The following is a 20,603-nucleotide window of genomic DNA, read 5'->3' on the forward strand; positions in this document are numbered from 1 at the left end:
CCAGTGACCTCTTGGAGCATGGGTCGACGCTCGACCACTGAGCCACACTGGCTGGGCGAGACTCTATTTCTCATTCAATATTGTCTTATTTTGCTTTCAGCCTTTTAGAGTAAAGGTAATACATGTTCATACAAAATATACAAACAATACAAAGGTGTATGTAGTTAAAAGTGGTGGTAAACACAGAAACTACTGGATATGTGTCCTTCCTGCAGGCAGGATCTCACTTTCGCTGCATGTTTATAAACGTTACACACATACACACACATGCGCATGCGTGCACTCATGCTTCTTAACATTAAAGGTCATGCTCTGCCTCTTTTCATTCACTGCCATCTTGTCCAGGTTAAAATCCCCAGTGTTATAATGGGCAACTCACTTCACTGAGAATAGGACCTGGCACAAGGTAAGTGCTCAGTAAATGTCTGCTATTGTGATTATTATCTATAATCTTTGCATCCTCAGTGCTTAGTAGATTTTACCTATTATATGTGTCTGATGAATGAAAAGCAAATGAACAAAGAGATAAATTCTAAAAAATACAGCCTCTAGGTGCAGATTAAATTAATGCTTAACTCTGGCTGTAGACACATCTGGAGGTTCCTCTGTTGGGAACTGAAGATTTTGGTTAAACGGGTGGACTTTCATTTCAACCAGCACCATCAGCCACAGCTGATTACAATAAGCCTGGATATTTAATCCAGAGAGAGCTAATCTATTCACTGGGCAGTAATCAATCACATTTTCCTTCTTGGGAATTTTAACTAAAACACAGAGACTACATAGTCAGTCATGGGCACATGGACTACATAATGTCATTTAAAGACAGGGCTACAGTGATCTCACTTCTAGGAATATACCCTAAGAAGCCTGAAACACCAATCAGGAAGAATATATGTACCCCTATGTTCATAGCAGCACTATTTACAATAGCTAAGATCTGGAAACAGCCCAAGTGCCCATCAGTAGACAAATGGATAAAAAAGCTGTGGTACATATACACAATGGAGTACGGTGTAGCTGTAAGAAAGATCTCTTATCCTTTGAGATGACATTGGGGGACCTGGAGAGTATTATGCTTAGTGGAATAAGCCAATCAGAAAAAGATAAATACCACATGGTCTCACTTATCTGTGGAATATAATGAACAACAACAACAACAACAAAAACTGATGAACAAAATAGGCTCAGTGACATAGAAAAGAGTACAGTTCAGACTGACAGACCTCAGAGGAGGGGGGTGGGGAAGAGGAATGAGCTAAACCAAAGAACATATATGCATGTATGAATAACCAACAGACATACACAACGATGCCTGGGGCAGGGAGGGGGGTGGTAGAGGGAGGAGGGTGTCTGGGGCAGGGGAAGGAGGAACACCTGTAACCAAAATAAATTAATTAATAAAAAATAATAAAGACAGGGCTAGGGTGGTCGTTTCCCACAGTGTGGATCCCAATGGCTAAGTAGAGAAATCTGAGCAAGAAGCAGGAGTGTGCAGAGAGATGTACAAAGAGAAACAGTCACAAGAGACCATGCAGAGGATGAGTAGGAAATAGCTCTTCCATCCTGAGCGGTGGCTCTGAGTCTGGGTCTCAGGGGACTCTTTGCTCATCCTTTGATTGACTGCACGCCACGTGGGTTTGCTTTCCTGAGTCTCTGTTCCTAACAACCAAGCACAGTGGCAGCCTCTTGGCTCTTTGGTGCCTGGCTGTCGGCTTCTCTGCTGTGTACCCAACTCTCAGCCCTCCTCTCCCACTCCGTCCTTGTTTCTGCTGTGTGTTCTTAGGCCACTCTCCTGCTGACCATTGTTTTACACGCATTCCTGCTCCAGCTACCAGGCCTACCTCATGATTCCTAACTCTCCGTTTTCTCTGGCCACCCATCTCCTGCTGTTGTCCTGAGGCTCGGAACATAGCAAGTGGAAGAACTTGACTCCCGTGAATTCATAAAATCCCTTAAGCTGAAGGCAGAGAATTCTTGGTTGCGAAAGAAAGGGTGGAGGAGTTGAAGAAAGAGGGAACAAAGAGAATCACCTTTTTCCACATCTCATCCCTCTTGCTGTTGAAGTCACCTGTGCCTGGAATGTCCACCAGCACAACTCCTTCTGGAATCAGCTGTGACTTGGGAAGAATCACTTCCACATGTTTGATCAAGGGCCAGATGTGTGTCTCCCCTGATTCTCCATCCCTGTCTCTCCTCTTAGTCCGGATGTAGGGGTCCAGCTTGACAGAAAGCTCTCCTGCCTGAGGAAGGAGGAAAAGTCACACACAGCAGACCTTCTCCCAGCCTTTTCGGCCTGGAGGAGGTGTGATTCAGGTTCACTGAAGGTGCTGAGTAATGATAAGCAGCAGCTATGGCACCAGGAGGCCCGTGCTCATCAACAAGGGCCTATCTATGTGCTGAGAGCCAGAATCCGGGAAGTTCAAACTCCTCAACTGACAGGTGAAGCAACCAGTCAGTTAGATTGGGACTTGAGCAAAGTTAGAGCTTTGCCAGATAATGCTTTTATCTCCTAAATTCCATTTCAATTCTAAAATTCAGGTCATTAGTATGCAATTTTCTGAAATGTGGAAAGAGAATCCTTCTGGCATGGTTAATATGAACATTTTAATTACCAGAGAGCCCAGACTACAGAAAATTGATAGTGATCAGGTGATCATAATTTCCAAGTCAAAAATTGATCTGAATATGATCTTTAAAATGGTTTTTAAAAGTTATCTTTCAAGTACAAAAACCACGTTGACATGTAGGCATTTCCAGAATGTTTTCATGGTGGGGGGTGGGGGAGGATTTTTTTCAGCCTGTTGTTCCTACCTAAACATTTCTTGGGACAAGGACACATTCATGCCAGCAACTGTAGGTGGCAGCATATTTCTACTGGGCTAGTTCAAGGGACAGAAGATTCGGGATGTATGAGGGTCGTTGTTAGTAAACATCTACAGAATGGTCCTGGAAGAAAGACAAGGAAGTAAATTCTCAAGAGAGTTGAGATTGAATTAGCGAGCTGTTGCAGTCTGGGTAGGGGGTGGCAGATATCATCCATTCTGTTCACATAACAAGAAACTGTGAAAGAGGAGATGATAAAAGTTCCTTAAGATATTTTATTTTAAAAAAAAAATAAGGTAGACACAATAAGAGCTCCATAAAACAAAAAGCAAGGGCTTGAAAAGTCCCTTCCTAGAAGAAGAAGGCTTGATCCAATAACCTGGCTCAGGGCAAACCATTCTGGGAGGCAAACTCAGATGGCCTCATGCCCGTCTAGAGTCCCTGACCCACACTCTGAAACTGTGCCTTCTCACTCACCGACATGGGCTTTCTGTTCCCCCGGTTTCTATGATTAAATTTGTAACACTGGTAAGGAGTATTTCTAAATACAGAGTAGTTAATAAATATATATTATTTTGATACCTTGGTGAAAGCTGTGTATCCAGATAAAGTAACCATTTTTATACTCATTATGTTTCTTTGGATATGCTCAGTCTATGTTTTAGATATTAAAAATGCAATTATTTTTAATAGTAACATCCACTTAAATGTAAGAAATGGCTACTACATTTGTTTGATTTCCTAGATAAGCAGAAGCTATCTTAAAAGGTTCCATTCATTTGACTCCTAAGTGTGCTTTAATTTTTTAAATTTAAATTTTTTGAAAGAATTGAATATATTACATTTTAACTGTAATATAAAATGTCTAAGGAAATTTGACTAATTATGTAAGTTAACTATTTGAGGAGGATTTGCTATGTTAAACTTAGGAGATGATTGGACACTAAATTTTAGAACAAGTGTAAGTAATTATTCTTATTGTATTTTAAGAAGTCCGATTTTTAAAGTAGAATAACACTATTATAATGACAACTTTTTAAGAGGCAAGAAAAACTAGGCTTTTAAAGGTACAACATTAATAAATTAAATATTTGTTCTGCAAGTATTTTAGTTTAACTTAAAACTGAAGTTTAATTTAATAAAATTAATACTGATTAGAAGTACAGTATAATCTATTAATCGTATATCTAATATTCATCCCATCTTTCACCCATGCTGAAAGAATCCTGATTGATTGTGCAGGTAGTGGATTGAGACTGGTCTGAGTCCATCGTGACAGCTCAGCTTCTCGCTGTCCAGACAGACTACCTTTCAGCCAGGAAAGGCTACGTGAACCAGCTCTGAACAAGGAAATCTACACAGGTGTGTTGGAGGTGTGACTTGGAAAGCTTTTACTTTTCAATGGAAGGGGAGATGTGGTTGATGCCACCTTTTAATCCATTTCTTCCTTCTCTGAAGCTAGCTGTGAAGAATAGCACTTCAGTGGCAATTTTATGACTATGAGGCAACAAGCATGGTGGAGGCCAAGGGAACCAGAGAGATATTGACCTTGACATTGTTGAGTCACTGAACCAATCCACGAAGCCAACTGCCTCCAGACTCCTTGTGTGAGAAAGTGAGGAAGTCCCTATTTGTTTAGGCCATTATAAGTTGGGTTTGTTTTCTTAATCATTTGTGCCAAAAGCGTCCTTAATTAATCCTCAAGTAAGTGTAAATAGTCCTTCCTGTGCACAAAAGCTCCCTCATTCAGACACAGAATGTTCCCATTTGACAGCCATAAATAATGAAAAATAATTTGGTCATGGATACTTCTGACACTTACTTAGATGAGACATGAAATCCAGCAGTTACATTGTTTTTAATAATTTTAAATTTTGAAGTAACAATAAACTTTAAAAAGAGGGCTAGTCTGAAAAAAACAATGTCCTGACTATTCTGGGCTCTGCAAAGGCCAGATGTTGAATTAAAGCTTTGAGAAACAAAAACAAAAACAAACAAAAAAAAACCCCTTATTTCCAATATAAAACACCCTACCCTGAACAAATCCCCTAAATGGATTCAATTGTTATACTTAAGACTCATAACAAATAAAGAAAAAGTATCTGGAAGCTACCTCTTCTGCCTTGAGGGTGATGATCCTGGAGGTGGGAATCTTTCCTTTGGGCTTTGCCCTTAGTAACTCCTCATAGTTCTTCCTTTCCGCCCCTTTTCCATAGAACATTTGGAGCTTCCAGATGGCTTCCTCCACTGCATCATCCCCGTCCCACACATCCGCCTCTTCTCGGCCCAGCTCCTCTGTCCTGTGCAGGAGTTTAGTCAAGTTCTTCAGCTCCTCCTTCCACTCCTGCCAAGGCAGAGCAGGGCCAAGCCCCTCATGACACAGATTCGAAAAACACTGACAAAGGGAAGAGCCCACTCTCCCTGTGGAGGAAGGGGGGCGGGGGGGGCTGCATGTTCTGGAAATCTAAAACCATCCTTTCCAGCCAGGGATCATCTAACCCAACCCCCTTGTTATGTGGATGAGGATACAGGGACCCAAGGAGGGAAATGGCCTTCCCCAAAGTCCCATAATGAACGGTGACAGGACCCAGGCTAGAACCCCCATCTCGCTCTATTGAACTTTCACATTCATTCAACAAAGGTATGAGCTATATTTACAAGGAATATAATGTTAATCTCTAAGAGAGAGGGAGAGGGAAAGAAAGAAAAGAAAGAGGAGTAGGGAGAAAAACTGGAAGGGAAGGAAAAAGGCAAGGCAGGGAGGGAGGGAGGGAGGGGGGAAGAGAGGGAGGAGACACTACCTGGTCAGAGAGAAGATGGATTTTGGCCTCATACTGCTCAGAGCAGCCTGAGCTCACTTGTACTATACATGACGTGCATATGCTTTCTCCAGACACTGGCAGAAACATTGCTTGCTGGATGATGGCATTGATCAGGGAGCTCTTCCCAGCCCCAGTGCTTCCAAATAATCCAATGTAGATTGGGTCCAATGACGGTTTTTCAATTAAAGCAAGAAGCCTGTTTCTAGATCAATTTTTAAGTGCACATTACCATGATCATCAAAGCATAATGAGAAGAACATCAGATTAGAACACAAAGGAACTGAGGTCTAATCCCGAGCAAGTGACAACATCTCTCTGTCTCGGCTCTCTATCCGGCCAAAGAGGAATATTAATCCCGGTTTACTACACAGAATTGTCATGGGGATTAAATGAAATTATGCAAAAATACTTGGTAATTCTACTCAAAAAGAATGATAATTCTACACAAACTCTACAATGTTTATATAGATGTGAAGCATCTCTGTGTTCTATGGAAATTACATGGTCTTGACCCTAGACATAAAGTTTATGCAGAGGTAAACTATTATTAGGAGCAACACAGAGTCTTGCTGAGCAGGAGAGGCAGCCTTAGTACCACTCAAGTCTCTCGGGCCAGCTCAGCACAGCAGTTGAAGACACAGGTTTGAGTCAGGAGGTTTGGGTTGGATTCTGGGACCTTTGAGGGACTGACCAACAGTGTGACTTTGCTCAATATCTTGGCCTCTCTGAGCCTCAACTTCAGTAAAAGGGGATGATAATAATAGCTTCTACGTTATAAGGGTATTGGGACACTTACATGCAATTGATGTATATAAAGTATCCATCAGATTACCTAGCAACAGTGACAGCTCAGTGAGCAGAAACTATCAGTAATATAAACGATGGCTATGGAAATTTTCAGCTTTCTTGCTTAGTTTCTAATTAGAAATTTCCCTTTGTTGTTGGAGAGAAGCACCTGCAATCACCTCAGGAAAGACATCAAAGTAAGACTTGATGGTAGTCAATCCCAGACTCACATGAGATACTTGAGTGCGTTCGGGATGCTGTCATCCAGGAAGACACACTGAATAAGTTTCTGGTAAGTGTTGCTCAAAACCCTTCTGGTCCTTGACTCCAGTTTTTCATCTGGAATAAATAGAGATGTATTACCTGGGATGCACCTGGCAGGGGTCAGGTCCTAGGTCTGCACAGGTGGCATCTGCTCAGTATTACAGAAAGAGAGGGAAAAGAGGAAATGAAATGAAAAGCCAGTTAAACAAGATAGCAAGTTATCTGACACTAGAGATACTAGCTCCTGGGAGAGAGCAATAGCTGATCAGACAGCCTCTCAAGGGGCCAGCCTGCTCTGAAACTCCTTGAAACATAAGTCAGCATAGGCTTTGCCACGGGCTTTAGGCCTTCTAGATTCTTCTCTCCTGTGGTCATGGAAAGAAAAAAATATGTCACCTGAAACTAATATAATATTGTATATCAACTATACTTTAAAAGAAAACAAAAAACAAGGGCATCATATAAATACTCACTAAAGCACCAACCTGACCATTTTCAGTCTTTGCTTTAATGAGGAATAGGTTATTTTGATGATAACCCTCTTCTCCAGAGACTCTTAGAAATTAACATCAAGTTATATCTCCGCGGAGACTACAAGGCCTCCTTTGCTGGGTCCGGATCATAGGAAGGCGTTTCATTCTGCTCCTGAATTTAACCTTCTCTTCCTCTGAGCATTTGAACACATTTGGAAAAGAACAGGGCCACCTTTTTTTTTTTACAAAAACAATAAAAACAACAATTTTAACAGTTTCATAACACTCACATTCCTTAAGAGCACTTTGTTCTACGGAGGGAAATGCTCGGAACCGCTGGTCTCTATCTGATCGTCGTCTTTTCTTCATCGGTTCTTTAAACAAGTCATCATCAGCTAGAGGCAAACAGAGGTCATATAAAATTACAGGTCTTGGGCCATGGTACACTTGCCTGACCTCTATCAGTACACAGACCCAGAGAGCCCGACAGGCCCCCGGCCAGCGCAGCATGCCTGCGAGCTCATTTCAGAAGCAGGCACTGTCGGGCCATTCCAGTCTGCTTCCTACGTCCCAGGACTTTGCATCGAGTTCCAAAGCGCAGGGTCCAACATATCTCCTCCGCAGAGATGTTGAAATGAAATGAAAAGTTCCTGTTTGGAAACGCTGAGAAGCCAAAATGGCTCAACATTCTTCACCAAGTGCCAACAGTCCAGAGAGAAGCCGAGGCAGGGCTAAGTGTGGAGTGGAGACAGGCCTCTGGGAGGTCTTTTCAAACAGGGGAAGAAATTGAGTGGGAGCAGAATGCAGAGGAAAGAATGGGCCACTTAACCCGGGCAAATCATTTCTCCTTCAGCCTCAGTTTCTTCATCTGCAAAATGAGAGGGCTGACAAAAAATACATGTCATACAGGTTTGGGGGGTGCTCAACCATCGGGTGCCCTTCAGAGATTAAATCTGGAGACTTTTCCCCTTCCTCACTGACAGTCACTAACAGCTGCTTCCTCACACACACAGAAGAACAGAAATCACCGCAAAGCAGATCGTTGTATTTCTGTGGAGACTAATCCTTTAGTGCTTTCCCTTGGTTATCAAGTAAATGGCTGGCACGGTCCACACTCTTTGGGGAAAAGTATCGCCAAAACGATGTTTTGGATTGGTTTTAGCAAACATCCCCCGGCAGATAGAAAGGGTCAATAGGTGGGTCTTTGGAGTCAAGGTTGTTGGAAATGGTCCTCACTGTGTACTCCTGGGGCTGGCTTGTGCCTTAGGAAATGACCCCGAGGTGAACAGAAAGAAGAGTTGATTCCTCCCGAGTCATAACATTCTTAAGGGCGCGAGGCCCCCTGGGTGTGACACTGGAAACCATCTTTCCTGAAGAACCACAGGGAGGAGCTTCACGTGGGGACCAGGATGCAGCCTCCACCACTGGGCTCCAGATGCAGGTGTCCAGACAGCGCAGGCCGCCTTCACCTCTGCGCAGCCTTGCGTCTTCCAGCACAGATTCCGCCGTGCCCCAGAGCCAGCTCACACCCCTGGAGCACGGCAGCACAGAGGAACGGCGTCTGCCTGAATCTCTACCCCCTCAGGCTCCTGCAGTGACAGGGAGTTGGAAGAGCTGGTACTTCAGACCCTTCTATCTCATTCTCACTTCATGACTGAGCTCAACTCAGATCACTCATCCTGGCTCAAGCCAAGGACTGCATTAGAACGAAATACCGAGTGGCTGCTGGCCCAGTGGCTGGAGCTGGAAAGGAAGAGGCGGAGGAGAAAAGAATATGCCACTGGGGCCCCAGGCCAGCTGTGGTGTTACAAAAGATGTCTCCAAATTCCAGGATGTCTCTACAACTTGTCTGTGAAAAGGAAGTTAATGGGTGTCGGGCTTGATTTCGACTTTGTAACTCAGGAACTCTTTTGTGTAAACAATGTTGGCACAGTATTTTAGCCACATATGTAAAACAAGGGGCGTGCAGGTCCATACCTGTGGGCTTTATTTCAACTTTATAAGCACTGGCAATTAATCTGATAAAACGTTGCGAGTTTATTTTTCTACTAAAGCAAAGGTTAAGAAGTCAGATAAAACAGCAGGGTTTTAAACTTTTTCTTCGGTTTCTAAAATGAAAAACCACCTGGAAAGGAGAGTATTCCATCTTGGATCTATACTATTTAAGGGAAGTATTTTTCTATTAAATTGTTACTGAAATGAAGTGGTCTGAACTGGCACATTTCATTATTCCCTGTAATCCCTGTAATTGTCAAGCACTCCCTGGGCCCTTTTCAGCATTTCACACTTACTGATCTGAGAGAACAGTGTGTGTGTGTGTGTGTGTGTGTGTGTGTGTGTGTGGTGGGGGAGGAGGGGGCATGTCAAAGAAGGAAACCTTAGTCTACTGCTGCTCTTGCTTCTTGCTGCCACAAGGTGTCACTTTTGAAAACCGATCCCAAATAGCCTGACCCCAGAATATACTCATTCATGGTTGATGCAGACTATTGCCAGGGGCCGCGTGCCTCTTCCAAGCAAAACAACCCCACTTCTTCAGCGCTAAGTTCAATCAAGGGTGCCCCAAATTGAAATTATGTTGGTTTGTATGCCCACCCATGCCTCAGATGCTAGCCACTGTCCCACTGACCCAGAAACACAGCTTCCCTTGCTCCTCAGCCTCTTCGAGTCTCAAAACAAAGGATGTGATACACCGTGTTCTGCACCTAGAGGTTACTTTCCAGCATCTTCCTAGGAAAGGCTCCTTCCTTGGCTCCAGGAGCCCTGCACCCAGACTTGCAGGGAGGGGGCCATCCTCACTGACTCCAATGTGATTCACCCTACATGTCCTCGTCTAAGGAAAGCATCCGAATGATCCCAGAGGCCTTACCTTGCCCATTCTAAGAGAGGCTGCTCTCAGAAAATCCTAGATGGCTTTCTGGACCTTTCTTTTAAAGGGGAGGGAGAACTAAATTTAATTGCTAGTCAGACAGCCACTACCTTATGAACAGGTTAATTTAGTTGTTGGTGAGGTAATGTATCTTCAGTCACTATTAAAAGGCATCATGCCCTGGCCGGTGTTGTTCAGTGGTTAGAGCGTCAGCCTGCACACCAAAGAGTCGCAGATTTGATTCCTGGTCAAGCGCACATACCTGGGTTGCAGGTTTGATCCCTGGCCCCGGTTGGGGTCGTGCAGCAGGCAACCAATTGCTGTGTCTCTTTCACATCACTGTTTCTCTCTCCCTCTCCCTCCCTCCCTCCCTTTCTCCCTACCACTCTCACTCTTAAAAAAAAAAAAAATCAGTGGAAAAGATATCTTTGGGGGAGGATTAACAACAACGAAAATGTATCTTAAGAAAGCAGTTTCTGAATAACGAGCCAGGAACAATGACTATAGTTAAACAGTCTCAACCCATTTGCCCTTGATTAAATGATGGTCAACAGTTCTATTTACTTCATCAAGAGATATTGTAGGGATGTTACCTGGAGGCGACTCCTGACCCACAAAATCCTCCATTTCTGCCATTTCCTGTTATGTAAATGCCCGCTTCATCCACTTGGGAGAACCAGCCTAAAAATACATACAAAGAAGGGAAGGGAGGACAGCAGAAATTATAAATACAAAAAACACAAAAATAACATTTAATTCTGCTTATGCTTTGTTTCCCCAACGAGGTTCCAAGAGCTATATCTTTGAATACTTCATAACACCTAGTACAATATATACCATTTAAATATCACAAAAATGAATGTTTAACCATTGGGTTTCAGTATTAGTTGTATCTATAGAACTTTCAACTGATACAGACTTTCTATTTATCTTTTTTTTTTAATCCTCACATAAGGATATTTTTCCATTTATTTTCAGACAGAGTGAGAGGGGGGAGGGAGGGGGAGAGAGAGAGAGAGAGAGAGAGAGAGAGAGAGGAAGAGAGTGAGAGAGAAAAACATCAATGTGAGAGGGACACATCGATTAGTTGCCTCTCACACAACCCTGACCAGGGCTGGGGACTGAATTGCAACCCGCGATCGGAATTGAACCCATGACTCTTTGATCAGGGGGCTGATTCTCTAACACTGAGCCAAAATGGCCAGGGCTAGGGCAACTCATTTTGAAATGAGAATAATCTCTAGTGACCAGAACCGTGAAAGTGAAGTTATATAGCTTTGCTGCTTTGGGTGACATCAGTGCCCCAAACAGGTGAGCCCTGGACCCTGGCGCAAGTGAAATCTAGTCCCAGCAGCTCTCAGCAAGAACCTGAGCGATGGATGGAACTTTGGACATTCCTCGGGCACCCTGGATTTGCTTTGGGGGCTACAGAGTGAGAAAGGTGCGGGGTAGTGACTAGATTCTCTGCGTCTTCCTCACCGCCCCACCCCCACTTCAACCAAGAGGACACCCCTAGTGGGGACTGTGTGCAGCACCATAGCAGGTGCATCTGCACGGGAGGGAGAAGGAGAGGAACCTCCGAAAGGAGAAGTGTCAGATCCAGCCTGTCTCCAGTCCACCAGCAGACCAGGCTTGGGCTCGGAGGGAGAACTAGGCGCAGAGAGGTTCAGAACACAGGGCACTGCACAGGCCGGGTGAGGACCTTCTTTGTCTCCACACATAGAGGAGAATTTGAGGAACACAAGCGGGGAGCACCGAAAGTGCTTACTGTATCTGATGTTGTTATTTGGGTCACTCAGCTGTGTAATTCAAAGCCGAGAGTCATCAGCCCTTCTGAACTATGCAAAATACCACCTGATTTGTCAACCCTCATTAGACCCACAGGCCGTTAGTTAGGGAGACTGTGCCTCATTTACATATTAACCCCAAATGAAAATGAAATAGCCTCTTGCTCTTAGTTTGGCTGGTGGGTATTAACTAAACAAATGGTTCTGTACGTGGTGGGTGTTGTTGAATGTGATGTGAACCCCTACTATGTGCAAGGTTCTGAGCCTTAGGTCCTTATCTCTCAATTCCTTATCTTGCACCCTGACTCAGACCACCTCGAATTCCTCACAGTTCTCCAAGGGTATTCTCTTGGACTTCCATGCATTTTAGTACATGCTGTTTCTTCTGTGTGGGGTACCCTTCCCCTCTTCTTGGTGAATTCCTACTCTTTCTTCAAGGGTATGTTTTAGCATTTCCTCTGTAAAACCGTGTTGTGATTCCCAGTCATTCCCCTGTTATGTCAGCGCTGCTCCGAGCACACCTCTGTTATGACGCTTACCACGCTTCATGCCCGTTGCTTCCTCCTTCCTGAGGCATGAGCTAGTCAAGGTCATTGTTTCAATGTTGCATTTCTGTCTGAAGTGCAATGACTGACAGTAAATGCTGACTGGACGAATGAAATGATGGGAAGCTTTTGAAGAGAGTCTACACTCAAGGATGTTTAAAAACCAAATTCGTTTTTTATATGATCAAAGTCTTGACTTAGAGAGTAAAGCAGAGTAGGAACAAAGAGGCAGGGATGCAAACAGAGCAGCATTCGTAGTGTGGACTGCCACAGGAACTGGGGATGTTTAACTTGAGGAAAGGAAGACAGGGGCAAAGGCAAACGACATAGGAAGGCTTCGTAGGGGTCTTCAAATACATGACCTTAAAGCTGCGTATAAAAAAGGGATGGTGCGTGTTTTCTATGGTCCCAAGAGGGGAATCACTAGATCTACCAGGTGGAAGGTACAAGAAAGTACATTTTGGCTTAACAGTCTCTAGTACTAAGCGTTGTTCAACATAGAATTATCTTCCTTAGAAAGTAATGAATTTCCCACCAATATAGGTTATATGAACCTATATTGGTGTGATCACCTAACAACAGCATTGGACTAGATGAATTTTAAGGCTACTTTAAATCAAAGATTCCGTGTTCTAACTCGAAATGTTCACCAGTAACGCTGGTAGAGGAAGTACCCTATGAAGTCACCCAAACTCACGAGAGACGCAGGCAATTCCTGATTTGAAATGCCAAGTTAAAAGTGCTAAACCATGTCAAAACCTAGGTGAGGTTAAGAAAGAAGGTAGATGAGCAATAATGCGCACAAGAATATGGTAATGCCCGCCCTGGCCAGTTTGGCTCAGCTGTTAGAGCGTTGGCCTGCGGTCCTGAGAGACCCGGGTTCGGTTCCCGCTAAGGGCGCGTGCCTCGGTTGCAGTTTGTCCCCGGCCCTAGTTGGTTGTGCGGGTGGCAGCCACTTGATGTGTTCCTTTCACATCAATGTTTCTCTCTCTCTCTGTTCCTCTCTCCCCCTCCCACTCTACCTGAACAAAAAATGGAAAAATGTCAATACAGAACTAGGAATTACCTCCAGGAAAGAGATCTGTTGTTGTCTGAAGACAGCAGCTCAGTGAGCTCTAGTCACACAAAATCTTGGTTGGGATCATATCCCATTGGGCACAGGAAACAAAACAAAATGTATGGTCCCACAGGTGGAAAAACCCACTGTAGACTTCCAGGACAACTTGTGTTCTGATAGTCAAATCCCAGGAAGAAATAGAGGAGTTGGATGAGGCCCAAAAGAATGAACAAGTTGGTGTTACCACCATTCAAACACTGAGATCGAGGAAGACTCTTCCATCTGAGAGGGAAGTGGATTTAGATTAGAAACACGTGTGTTCACCAAATTCTGGAATGCAGCAGTGGTTTTGGCTTCCTTCAGAATCAGAAGGACTTCATTTCATCTGACTTTACTTACCAGGTCAACAGAACACGATGACCAGCAAGGGCTGTTAGCAGGTAACTATCTAAGATTGCACTGGGATTAGCTGCACGCAGGGAAGACATCAAACCATGGGCCTCCCACTGAGCAGCATCTATGACACAGTACATGAGTGATTTGTGATCCTCTAAATGGAATTTGAAGAAATTGGAAGTTATCTGAGCTGTGGTTGTGGGTGAATTGGGCTTTAAATTCCTCCCGGCCATGTTCAAAAACTGGCAGGAAGGGACCATTTGGCTGGCAAACGAAAACTCTGGAAAATGGAAAGGGATCATTTACAAAACAGGCTGAGGAGGGAGAATAAAATAAAGTGCCCTTAAAAAGAATAACCTATAGCCCTGGCCGGTTTGGCTCAGCGGTTAGAGCGTCAGCCTGCAGTCTGGAGAGACCCAGGTTCGGTTCCCGCTAAGGGCACGTACCTCGGTTGCAGTTTGTCCCCGGCTAGGGGCGCGTACCTCGGTTGCAGTTTGTCCCCGGCCCTGGTCGGTCATGCGGGTGGCAGCCACTCAATGTGTTCCTTTCACATCGATGTTTCTCTCTCTGTCTGTTCCTCTCTCTCCCTCCTACTCTACCTGAACAAAAAAATGGAAAAATGTCCTCGGATGAGGGAAAAAAAAAATAACCTATAAACAAATATATCAACTAATAAGAGGGGGGAGTTTGGCACAGACCCTCAGAGTCAGTGGGTTGAACTAAATGATGTGGCGGGAAGGGCACTCAGCTGGAAGCCAGTGCAGAAGACTCCAGTTCTGGCTTTGCCCCAGTCACAGGAGCGCCAGGACTCTGACCAATCATTTGACCACTCTAGGCCTTGGTTTTCTCATCTATAAATGAAAGATAAAACTAGTCCTTAAAGTGTGAATAGTCTCTGATTTAGTAGGGTGGCAAAAGGATTAAGGTTCTTATTTTGAAGTGTCATCTGTTGTACCATCGATTAGTGCTCTTGTGTCATTAAAAATAGCACAACTGAGATGATCGAATTCAGGTACATTTTGCTTTAAGGAGTAAATAACCAGTAGGTGCACAGACCTTCTTCAAATCATGTTGCAGTCCACTCTCCCCCAAAGAGAGGCACTTCATAATGGTGAAATTTTGTGAAAATTTGGTTTCTGTGGAGAAGCAATCAAAAACAGCCCAAATGTATTGCTCACACAGCACGGTTTTCATTTGTGGTTTATTTCACTTGTATTTCAAACATGTGGTTAGCACTTAAATTTTGCTTTTAGTACTTATTTAAATGTATGTGCACTGAACCTAAGAATAGTGTCTTTTAAATGACTGTCTGCATATTGAGCTAGATATGGGAAGGTTGCCCAGAACCAGTTTCCTGTGAAATAATTATGACTTTTGACAGTTATTCTTGCTTCTCCCACGCTCTCTTTTGTTTGTTTTGCTTACTGTCTTTTTTCTTAAAATAACATAACAGAGGTGACACATGTACAATCGTTACCTCTCTACAAGAACAGCTTCATATAGTGGAATTAAATAAAACGCACTTGGGAGCCCCTTCTTTTATAGATTCTACACCAAGGCCCCGAGAGGGGAAAGAACTTGTCCAAGGTCACACAGTGACGCCAAGTTCAGCCTTCTCTTCATTCCACCAAGCAGCTAGAGTAGGACAATGCAGGGAACAGTGCCCACCGGTGAGGGGCTCCTTCAAATGCATGACAAAAGCATTTGGGGAATGAAGGCTGTGGAGTAGGAGGGAGCATAGCAACTTGATAGAATTGTACTCAGAGACTCAAAATGAAGCTACTGCCTGAAAATTCTTCAGTGCCCTCAGAAGTAAAACAAGCTAGAGTGGTGTGTGTGTGTGTGTGTGTGTGTGTAAGAGAGAGAGAGAGAGAAAGAGAAAGTGAGCAAGAGAGAAGAGAGAGAGATTAAGAGAGAGAAAGAGGAGGAAAAAGGAGGAGGAAGAAGGGAGGAGAGAAAAGGGGCTGGGAGACACTGAGTAGTAAGTACACTGCCACTGCATTAATTCTGTGTCTGATGCAGAATTAAATGTGTTTATTAAGAATTACCACCCTGGCCGGTTTTTCTCAGTGGTTAGAGCGTTGGCCTGTGGTCCTGAGAGACCCGGGTTCGGTTCCTGCTAAGGACATGTACCTCTGTTGCAGTTTGTCCTGGCCCCAGGTGGAGTCATGTGGGTGGCAACCACTCAATGTGTCTCTCTCACATTGATGTTTCTCTCTCTCTCTCTCCCACTCTATCTGAACAACAACAACAAAAAAAACGTGGAAAAATGTCCTCGGGTGAGCATAAAATAAAAAATAAAATAAAAATGAAAAGAATTACCAACAAACATCCTGGTCTCTGCCCCTAGCTGTTCTTCTTTGGTCTGGATCTCATTTTATCCTACCTTGCTTCACATCATTAACTCCTCCCAACATTATTCTTGTTTTCCTTTCATTTCTACCCCCACCCCCACTCCAAGGCATCACTAAGAGGAAAAATATCAAAATGCTTAAATTAGCTAAGTTCTTCAAGGGGCATTTTGATCAACTCTGGTGTATTCCCTCCTTTTAGTAAATGTGAGAAGTGCTAGGCACAGAGTAAGCACTAAACAAATATTTGTTGAATGAATGAAGTATATCTTTCAAATATGCCTTAGATGATAAGATTAATAATGGCAGAAATTATATTCATTCATTCAACAAATACTTGTTGAGTGTCTACTATGTACTAGGCACTGTTCTAGATGCTGGAAATATATCACGGAACAAAATGGGCAAGTTGTCTGCACACACAGGACTTACATTCCAGACAGTGAATGGGGCAGTGAAAATGATTCATAATTTGGAGTCAGGATGCCTAGATTTTGGGACCCTGCTCCGGCACTTCAATATAACACTGAACAAATCACCTCACTTCTCTGAGCCTCAGTTTAACCTCATATGGAATGAGACTATAAAAATACCTATATCCAGAGTTCATTGTGAGGATTAAATAGGATATTTCATGCCGAGTTGCTCTATAAACACTTAAGCATCGGTACAAGTGTTATTTATTTTTAGACTATTTGGTGAAGACAATTAAACTAGAAATCAGTACTAGTATTTACCGGGGCCAAGTCTATTTAGTTGGGGGGAACAGATGCCACCTTACCTGATAAATTGACTCCCCTCTTGTCCCCATTGACCAATCACCTTAAGGGTTTTATCCCATCATCCTTGAAGAATTTTTGGTAAAGCCTCATCCCCTCCCACAGAAAGGCGACATAAGAGTGAAACAAGGAGCATTTCCCACTATCTTGGAGCCTGTGGAGGCCTGCTGGGGAAAGGGCTTCTAGAACGACAGATGTGTCTGGGAGGCTGTGGTCCAAGGCCATTTTTGCCGACCATAAACGAGGTCTCCGGAACCAGAGGGAGCACACAGCGCTTCTTAAAATGGTGTTTATGCTTGAGATGAAACTGAATTCTGTCTGGGCAAGAGATGTGCTTATGCGTACAAAGTAAAGAACAACACAGTGACTCCTGGTGGCAAACCAAACAAACCAGTCATCTGGGGAAGAAAGGTAACTCGTGCTGACGGAAGTTGTGGCATGGTTCGTGCTAAATTCCAAAGCAACCTTCCTGCTAAGGCCATTGGACACAGAATCTGCGTAATGCTGTACCCCTCAAAGACTTAAACTTATTGAAAAGCAAATAAATAAAATGGAAAAAAAAATAATGAAATAAGGAGAAGAAAGAGATTCTTAATAAAATGATAGAATGTTGATGACATTGAGGATTTATTTCCTTTATTTAAGATTTAAGTAGCTTTGGTGTCTGCAACATTTCTTGACCCACCTTATTGGACATTGCATTGCTTTCCAAACTAGGTAAGTCCCAAAGGAACAATTTGAATATGTTCGCTTAGAAGCAAAAGCGAAACAAGGGCCTTCAAACCCCGCAAAGAAAAGAATTACATTTTCAGTGTTAACAGGTCAGCTGAAGTGTGCAACATTAGAAGCACAGCAACAGAGGTACAGACAGTAGAGGAGGCATTGGGGTGACATGGTTTTCTCTGTCTTTCTCCCCCAGGTAAGTAAAATAAGCAGATATTTTCATAACGTACTTTATCAGAACAAATACTCTCATATTGCTCCCCCAAGCTTGCCAAAGTTAATGATGCATAAGATGACATTAAACTACCCCCATGACGCCTGCAATATATGTTTTCTTTGGAGAGGAATGATTAGTGACTTTGCCATAGATCATACGATTAAGTAAAATACAAACTAAACCCTGACCCTCCAGATTTTGAGTTCACTGGCCTTTACACAACCTTAGTTAACAAACAAGAAAGTAGAATTTGCTTTCCCTCAAGAAATAATGTATTTTAAGACAACCGAGAGAGGAAACAAATCTCTCATATAAAAACACTTCAAATACGTTAGGTAGATAGTCCGCTCTCAAGGAGAGAGAGCCTCATCTTTCACTCCTGAGCGTGGGCTTTGCAGAGTACCTTCCTTCCAAAGAGGACACAGCACGGGAAGGAGGCAGAGTGACTTTACAGTGGAGAAACCTGACACCCACTGCCTCAGCCAGGTGATCAAGGTCAATATCAACAGTCATAAATCATGTTCATTGTATGTACATTTGATCTGATGTGATGAGAACGACACCGAATTCTTCCTCCCTAAACCCGTAATTCTGGTTTGATCATGAATAAAAACAAAAACAAAACAACAGAACTCAACAGAGGTGAATCCTACAGAATATCTGACCTGTCTGTACTCCTCAAAACCTGACCGGCACTTTTCAAAACTGTCAAGGTGATCAAAACCAAAGGGACGTCTGAGAAACTGTTACAGCCAAGAGAAGACTAAAGAGACACAACAACTAAGCGTAATGCGATATCCTGGCTGGGATTCTAGAACATAAGAAGGACATCAGATCAAAACTATGAAAACCCAAATAAAGTTTAGCCGTCAGTTAATAATAATAATGTTATAAAGATCAGTTCATTAATTGTAACAAATATATAACAAATACTAATGTAAGATAAGAGAGGAAATTGGGTGTGGGTTAACCAGGGACTCTCTGTACATACAGTCTTCTCAATTTTTTCCATAAATCGAAAGTCTGTGTTTTAAAAAACTCAACCAAAAGTCACAGCAGAAATTACATAAAAGAAAGAACTTACCAGATGTCACGTTTTCTGCTTGGGCTCCAGGAGTCCACGGTGCAGATGGTGGCGGTTTCCTTGCCCTAGTACAGACATGTGGAACCAGCTGGGGTACAGCCCTCTGTGGCCACAGTTACAAAGTCACATTTACACAAGCAGAAGCGAAACTGATTTGCCATCAGAGTGCTATTTACGAACAACCTCTCCTCAAAAATTGATTCGTGCCATTTCCCCCTTTCATTTCGATTGAATTGTATGTGAACTGGGGATCTTACAGTCTTCTCTCCCCTAGTCACAGATAGTTATTAGTTATTTTCCTTTTTAAATAGACTGTAGCATGCATCTTGCGCCTTTCTTTCTTTGAGGGTGAAAGTTATCTAGATGGATATAACTGACTAACCTGAGCATATGTGAAAATGCTCGGTCTCAAAAGAGACAAAACGCTGGTTCATACTCCTCCAAATACAAAACAACTGGAGAGATGGATGGCATGAGGTGGTGAAGATAAATTAATTCTTGATACAAAGTCTTGAAATTCACCAAAACCCAACAATATTGGATTGTTTGATTGAAGAAATGAGTCATACAGTTTGGACTCCTTCTGGAATTAAAATTTTACATTTATATTTAAAACAAAACAAATATAATGTTTGTAAAATGCTGTCCAGAAGAGAAGAAAGTAGAATCTACTCCACTTGGCTGTGTCTGGCCACCCAAATAATACAGGGAAAGGCTGGTGGGTTTTTTTGTTTTGTTTTGTTTTAAACTTCAACTTCAGGTAGAGTTTGACCTTCAAAGACAGACTCAATCATTACTAGAATGACCCTCAGTAACTGTAGGTATGTTTTTAGTCCGAAAGGAGAATTTAGCAGACAAAGAAATTAAAAAAAAAAAAAAGATAAATGTTTAGACTGGGGTCGTAAAAATTGCTTTGAGCCCTGGCTGGTATGGTTCAGTGGTCAGAGCAGGTTCAATTCCTGATCAAGGGCACATACCTGGGTTGCAGGCTCCATTACCCCTCACTCCCACCCCTTCAGGAGGCAACCAATCAATGTGTTTCTCTGTGTCTCCCCTTCCCCTCTCCTCTCTCTCCCTCCTACTCTCTTGAAATATCAAAGGAAAAAATACTCTCAGATGAGGATCAACAACAAAAATTGCTTTGAACTTTTGTCAAGACGGTGTGCTTCATCCAAAAGAAAACCACAGAAATACCAATATAAATTTCAAAACAAAACAAAAAAATCAACATGAATACCATCATTAGTGTTGATCTTACCTCTGGGCAAAAATCACACCTTATGCTTATATTTATGTCACATGTGCTTAGCTCTCCCTCTACTGGCTGTTTCTTGCTTCTACAATTATCGGAGGTACCTCATAACTAAAAGTAATTTCGATCATTTTTAAAACTTCCTGGGTTCCTCGATACCTGCTATTAGACACCTGAATGCTAGGTCTGTTACAAGCATGGGAAACTACCAGGCTGAATTTTCATTGCATTCACTGGAAACAGTGAACCAATTGAAAGAGAACAGCCACAGCGCCCTCATCACACCCAACCACCTCTCAGAATGCACTAGCGTGCCCTGCCTTCCAGTCTGTTAATAGAAAAATCACCCATGTGCTAATTCCTTCTCTTGTGCAC

The 20,603-nt window shown here is 43.0% G+C and overlaps 1 protein-coding gene across 1 annotated transcript in view; it reads right to left on the reverse strand.

Annotated features, from left to right (window-relative positions):
- Positions 1–19,082, reverse strand: part of NUGGC (nuclear GTPase, germinal center associated) — a 51,524-nt gene extending 32,442 nt beyond the window's left edge. The window contains exons 1-7 of the mRNA XM_036282250.1: positions 18,977–19,082; positions 10,631–10,718; positions 7,462–7,566; positions 6,665–6,773; positions 5,628–5,850; positions 4,940–5,170; positions 2,034–2,243 (exon numbers count right to left, since the gene is read on the reverse strand). Of these exons, the coding sequence (XP_036138143.1) occupies positions 2,034–2,243; positions 4,940–5,170; positions 5,628–5,850; positions 6,665–6,773; positions 7,462–7,566; positions 10,631–10,673 (921 nt within the window). The 5' untranslated portion in view covers positions 10,674–10,718; positions 18,977–19,082. The remainder of the gene's footprint in view (positions 1–2,033; positions 2,244–4,939; positions 5,171–5,627; positions 5,851–6,664; positions 6,774–7,461; positions 7,567–10,630; positions 10,719–18,976) is intronic.
- Between the last annotated feature and the right edge of the window lie 1,521 nt (positions 19,083–20,603).

This window comes from Molossus molossus, unplaced genomic scaffold, assembly GCF_014108415.1.
Source record: "Molossus molossus isolate mMolMol1 unplaced genomic scaffold, mMolMol1.p scaffold_m16_p_4, whole genome shotgun sequence".
In the NCBI taxonomy this organism is placed as follows: domain Eukaryota; kingdom Metazoa; phylum Chordata; class Mammalia; order Chiroptera; family Molossidae; genus Molossus; species Molossus molossus.